Source organism: Antechinus flavipes, chromosome 1 (assembly GCF_016432865.1).
Source record: "Antechinus flavipes isolate AdamAnt ecotype Samford, QLD, Australia chromosome 1, AdamAnt_v2, whole genome shotgun sequence".
In the NCBI taxonomy this organism is placed as follows: domain Eukaryota; kingdom Metazoa; phylum Chordata; class Mammalia; order Dasyuromorphia; family Dasyuridae; genus Antechinus; species Antechinus flavipes.
The window spans coordinates 225,906,050-225,912,049 of record NC_067398.1 but is presented as its reverse complement, the minus strand read 5'-3'; the positions used below and the strand labels follow the sequence as shown (position 1 = coordinate 225,912,049).

At 41.1% G+C, this 6,000-nt stretch overlaps 1 protein-coding gene across 2 annotated transcripts in view; it reads left to right on the top strand.

The window, feature by feature from the left end:
* The first annotated feature begins 893 nt into the window (after nucleotides 1–893).
* DAPK1 (death associated protein kinase 1) overlaps nucleotides 894–6,000 on the top strand; it is a 224,008-nt gene continuing 218,901 nt past the window's right edge. Inside the window, exons 1-3 of one of the 2 annotated variants that reach the window (XM_051996986.1) lie at nucleotides 894–1,082; nucleotides 1,471–1,573; nucleotides 2,647–2,816. In XM_051996986.1, coding sequence (XP_051852946.1) covers nucleotides 2,755–2,816 — 62 coding nt within the window. In that variant the 5' untranslated portion in view covers nucleotides 894–1,082; nucleotides 1,471–1,573; nucleotides 2,647–2,754. Of the gene's footprint in view, nucleotides 1,083–1,470; nucleotides 1,574–2,188; nucleotides 2,381–2,646; nucleotides 2,817–6,000 lie in introns of those variants that run through there. The other variant, XM_051996995.1, reaches the window with a different exon arrangement.

The following is a 6,000-nucleotide window of genomic DNA, read 5'->3' as shown; positions in this document are numbered from 1 at the left end:
AAGTATGACCACTCTTTTTACTTCTCAAGTGTCTCCTAAACATCTGTGTTAGATTATTTTCCAGCAAAGTCATTTGCATTTCTCCCAGATGAATCACATTTGTTATTTTCTGCTCATGTTTCTCACCTCTTGAGATACTTTTGTATTAGTTCTGAAATCCATTATTGATATTCACATCACCTCTCAATTTAGAACCATCAGCAGATTTTACCAATGGAACTGAGTGATATCTCTTACAGACCATTAAAAAATTTCATGATTCCAGGCCTAACACTAGACCTGTTACACTTTTATTATTTCTCCCTCAAATAAAGGGAAAACAAAAGCACCATTTCCTCAATGAGAGACTTATTTAAAAATTTCAGAGTGCTCTTGTTTTCAAGACAAACGATCAAATAAGTTGAAGAAATGCTTTAATTGTAATGTTTTAGAACACCAGAGATTTACTAGTACTAGATAGGATTATGAGTCTGAAATCTCAGGACAGAGGCGAGCCTTTGTAGCTCCAATGTAGCATCCCTACACCTGATTTGTAAGTGCCCCCTCCTCGCTAGGGTTTGTCAGCACAGTATCCTTTTCTATTTTGGAGTATCTCTCAGTAATGCCTTGACAGACATTCAGTCGTTCCCCCTTTCCCCCCACACCCCTTCCCCGAGGAAATCCATGCAATCGGTGCACAGCTGAGATTTGTGGAGGATGGGGAGTAGGGAGGCAAAGATGGTTAAAAGTACCTCTGAAAACGGAAATTCTGAGTGTTCAGTTGAAGGAGTGAGATTCATAAGAGCTCCCAGACTTTAATGGACCAATAAGTGCCGGGAATGGATCTTTTCCTCCCCCGTTCCCCTTTTAGGGCAATACTTTTAAGAACCTTGAGAAAAGAGCCATGAAGGCAACTAAAGTCTGCAGCGAAAGACGTGAAACCATTTCCAAGCAGCGCTCCCACGGAGCCCGAGGCGTGGGTGTCTGTGTGTGCATGGGTATGCGTGCCTGAGTGGGTGACTGAGTTTCAGAGCGAGAACAGAACAGAATCGTCCCCTCCATCTGCACCGGCAGGTTCAACGCTCTAGAGCTTAGAGGGGAAGGTAAGAGTGGAGTGGGTGGGTCGCTGCAAGTGGTGTTCCCTTATTGGCTGACTGCCGGACTCCCCCTCTAGGAAGACTGAGTGAAGCTGAGCGGGTGGGGGGGCCCCGAGTGCTGGTGCAGCTGGTCCTATTTTGGCTCGGCGCGATTCTAAGCCGGGGACATTGTTTCCGCCGTCGTGTTCCATTCCCCTGGACCAGAAGCAGAAGGGAAGAGCAGCAGCTGCCGAAGCAGCAGCAGCAGCAACAGCAGCACCGGAGCGTCAGCCTCGGCGGGAGGAGGAAGCAGTGGGGGAGGAGGTGGTGGCCGAGGGATTCTCTCTCTCTCTCTCTCTCTCCCTTTTTCTCTCTGTCCCTCCTTCTCCCCCTCCCCACCCTCTTTTCCCTCTAGTCTCTGCGCTACCCGAGCCTATGGTTGGCTTCCGAAAGCAACTCCGGAGAATTCCGGAGACTTCCCCCGCACCCGGTTCCCCCTACAGCTGCAGAGTTTGGGGGTAAGTGTTCCCTAGTCGTTCCCCCCTCCGCCCTTTCCCGTTGGGCTGTTTGTTTTGCTTTGGTTGCTTGGATTGCTTGATTCTCCCGGGCAGCGCCTCCGGGGAATGTGGGAAGGCCCAGGCTTCTCGGAAACTCGGCTCTTGAAAGTGGGGTCGGGTTGGGGATGGTGGAGAAAGAGCTTCCTCTACCTAACCACTCTCTGTACGGGATCTACCTTCCTCTTCCCCCGGGTTTTGTTGGATGGGGCTGTGTCGGAAACAGGTGGATTGGGGCGGGGGTGTGTCGCGGTTTCTGGGGGCTCCGACTGGACTCCAGTGAGGACCCCAGGCTCCCCGGGGAGGAGGTTAGCTTCTCGGCTGGGCTCGCCTCTCTTCTGCCTCGGTGCGGTGCGTGCATGCTCGTGGGGCTGTATTGTGTCAGTGCGATGGATGTGACTCCCGATCCAGCCCAGGCTACCTTTCCTGCTGGCAGCTGCACGTCCTAGTTGACCCGGTAACGGAGGGGAAAGCATTGTGGAATGTGCCGCCGCTGGAAACTGCCTTCCGCGAATCTAGGTTAAATGGTATTGCAGGGGAAGGAAGGTATACCAGAGAGGGGAGGGGGGGGGGGAGGAGGGAGCCGAAGGTGACCACCGCAGCAGAAGCTCGGCTAGAAACTGTACCCTCCTTAGCTGCTTTTGCCTCCGAAACATTTTTTTTTTCCTTTGAAGAGACGCATTCTTAGACTGAGAATGGAGGAGACTGGTGCGTGTGCGTGTGTGTGGAGAGAAAGGAAAGGAAGAAGCTTGGCTGGATCCTATTTTGTTTGTGAGTTGATCTGGGAAGATAAAACACGGTTTAATCATGAACAACCGTCATTTAGATTCTGTGTATACGTAGCCGCACACATGGCAGGGAGAGGCTCAGGAGCATATGTTTAAATCTTTCCCCCCAACAGTCTTAACAAAGGCGGTTTCTCTATCTAGATGCAAGGTGCAAATGTTGCCCTGATGTGGCTTGCAAAGCGTTACTCTGTGTGATTGTAAAGAAGCTAAAGGGACAATCTGTTTCTTTTGTATTTCTTTTTTCTAAAGGCTGGAAGAATAATGCATGAGGTGGCTACGGAGGATTCGAAGATACAGTGATGGTGTGGGAAGTGGAGCTGAAGTCGGTGGGGTTTTGGTGAGGACTGACAGCTTATCATGACGGTGTTCAGGCAGGAGAACCTGGATGATTACTATGACACGGGGGAGGAGCTTGGCAGGTACAGTAAGCGCTGGAACTCTTGTGTCTGTGTTGTGGGGGTGATGAGTAATTCTGGGGGCCTTGGAGTTGGGAATGTGTAAGGCAGGCGAATATAAGCTGGAGTACAAAACACTCCCTAGCTGAGGTTTCTCTAACAGCAGCTCTTTCCCTGTCCCTTCTAAAAAGGGGGAGTTGTTAGAAAAGATATTTACTAGTCACAAAAAGGGGGCTTGGATTTAGATATAAGTGGACCAGTCTGCAGGAAATTGTCTACTAGGAGGTCACACAGAAATTCATTGTTACATTTTGATGCAGAGTATATTGACCAGTCCAGGACAAGTGCCCTTCTAATTCTCAGCTTTAACAATCTGTCATGTTTTGCCCATCTGTGACAGTAGGGAAGGATCTGAAATTATAATTGCAAGTGGAAAAATCTATTGTGTATAATTTAAAGAGATTGATTGGTATTAAAAAATAGAGTGATTAACAAATAAGAAGTTAGTATTAAATAATAAACAGCTAATATTTAAAAAATTCTAATTAATTGGATTTTTAAATATCTCATTTTATCTGGAATTTGGGCTTTCGTTGCAAGAGCTGTGATTCTCAGTGTAAAAATATTTCTGGTTCAGTTTTTAAATTGCTTTCTTTTTAGGCATTTGTGTACTGATATTTTCTTGAAATTGTTAGATCACCATCTGCATAGTAATGATGGATGTCAACATCTGTTGATGGTGTTCTTTGATTTTTAACTTCTTCAAAGTAACTTGAACATCTAGATGTTTTGATGCTTTCATTTGTCTCATTTGCACTGCTTTGTTTTAGAAAATCCAATAAAAAACCCCAATATCATATCTTTTCATAGCAGTTAGGATTTTGATTACTAAGGCTGTGATTCTTAATGTAAAATATCTCTGGTTCGGTTTTTTAAATGAATTTATTTATAAATGTTTGTGTACAGTTATTTTTCTTTAAGTTGTCTAATACTAGTCTTATAAGTGCCATAGACTTTTGATAGCTTTTGTCTTTCCCTATGTAAATAGCTACCATTTATATGTTGTTTAAAGTTTAGGAAAACATTGTACATATTTTACCACATTTGATCTTCACAACTATCCTGGTAGGTAGGTAAATAATTATTTATTATCCTCATTTTACAGATGAGGAAACTGAGGCACAGCAAGGGTTTTAAATGGCTAGCCCAGAGTCACATAGTTAATAGTGTCTGAGGCAGGATTTAAACTCAGGTCTTCCAAACTCCAAGTCCAGGACTTTTTTGCACTTCATCTGTTGCTGTTTGGTAGAAAACCTCTTTTATCCTTTAAAATTAAGTTACAAGAAGGTGCCAATGGTGGATGTGTTGTTAAATCATAAACAAAAAAAAGTTTATGTATCCATTTATATACATGGTCATATATATATATTCCTATATAACTCTTGGTACCTAAGATGAGTTTTCTTTCTTCTATCGAAAAAATGTGACTACATCTACTCTAGACTATTTCAACATAATTTCCTAAATTTACCTTTAAAAAACAAAAATAAAAACAATTCATAACCTTCCATCACTGCATGATCTGAAAATAATTTAAAATCTTGTAACAATACAATGTAGCAAATTTGAAGATATTTCTATGTATTTCTGAGAGCATATGTCATAAAACCAAGTAACTTAGGTATCACTGTTGGACACTTAGATACAGGAAATCTATTTTTAAAACTTTTGTAAATAGATTTATCAGTATTTTATTTTGGGGAGGGGGGCTGAAATATGTATTACAGGGATATATGGTCAAAATATTTGGTTTGCCTTAAATTAAGTCATTTGATTCCTGTGGTTTTGCAGCAATACTTGTGGTATTTTGGAGTGGTCCTTTGGGACTAAGAGGAGGTGAAAAAGTGTGGCATTAGCTCATTTTGGGCAGAATGGATAATTTATAGGTACTTCTTTATTTGAAAGGTATGGTTTGAAATCAGTTGAAAGCACAATTTAGCAATATATACTTCCATATTTTTTCTGAAACCTAAATTTCCTGTAGACCCTTTAGTCCTTTTTTTCAAGAAGTAAAAAATGAGGTCTACCTGTTGAGGGAAGTTTTGTAACCTGTGTAATATTTTTTCCCATTTCTATAAAGCTGTCATTTGTACTTCAGCAGAACTCTGGAGGGTGGTTTTTGTATGTCTGCTGTGTGGGACAAGGGTGGTTCAAAAGAACTGCAATTCAACAATTAAATTTTTGTGAGTAAAGGGAATGAATTTGTTGATTTATATGTATTTGATAGAGTTCTGGGCATGAAGTCAGGAAGACCTGGATTCAAAACCCGCCTATGTATGATTAGTGTAACTGGGTCAAGTAATTTAATCTTGCCTATAATATGCCTATTAAAAAAAATAAAAAGCTCTGGTACCTACTTAAGCGTTATTGTGAGGCTCATATGAAATAGTATAAAATTATGTTTTGTTAACTTTACAATTCTGTATGAATATCAGTTAATAATAAAATAATACCAAAGTAGGAAGTTTGGAAAGTTATATATTGCAAATGTTTTGGTAAGGTTCAAAATTTTAGCTATAGACTAGCCTGGAGGTAAAATGATGGGCCAGATGACCTCTGATTGCTCTTTCAAACCCTGTAATTTTTTATGTCTGCCCTGCAAATAGCTATTTGCCCAAAGCAAGTACTTACTCTAAGTGAGTAAGAAAGCATATTAGTTTCATAACTGTGTTTCAGTGGAAGACAGAAAGATTTGGAAGGAGGAAAGGGATGATAGAACAGTAGAAAAAAATTACAGGTATTAGAGATTGCTACTGTCAGCAAGGCTTGTCTAAATAGTATATTATGAGTTGCTTGTTCATCATCTGAATGTGAGCATGTAGCTACAATAAAGTCATGTAGCAATAATTAGCCTTCAAAATCCTTTCCCTTCCTCCACTGACATAGCTATATCTTCCCTGTCCCTTGATGTTACATTTTTACTTATAAATTCACCTTAATCTATGATGATTTCTACACATGATCATGAAGTTATTGTGTATTGTTTAATTCTTGCACAGATCAATTTATGTGTTTTTCTTACCAAGAAGATAGGTAATTTCCACTGCACTATATTGTCTCTAAAATGTACTTTATAACCTATAAAATCTAGTTGTTGTTTTTTTAAAAGACTAAAGGCTAAACCAATGTAACAAGCTCTGGGATATAC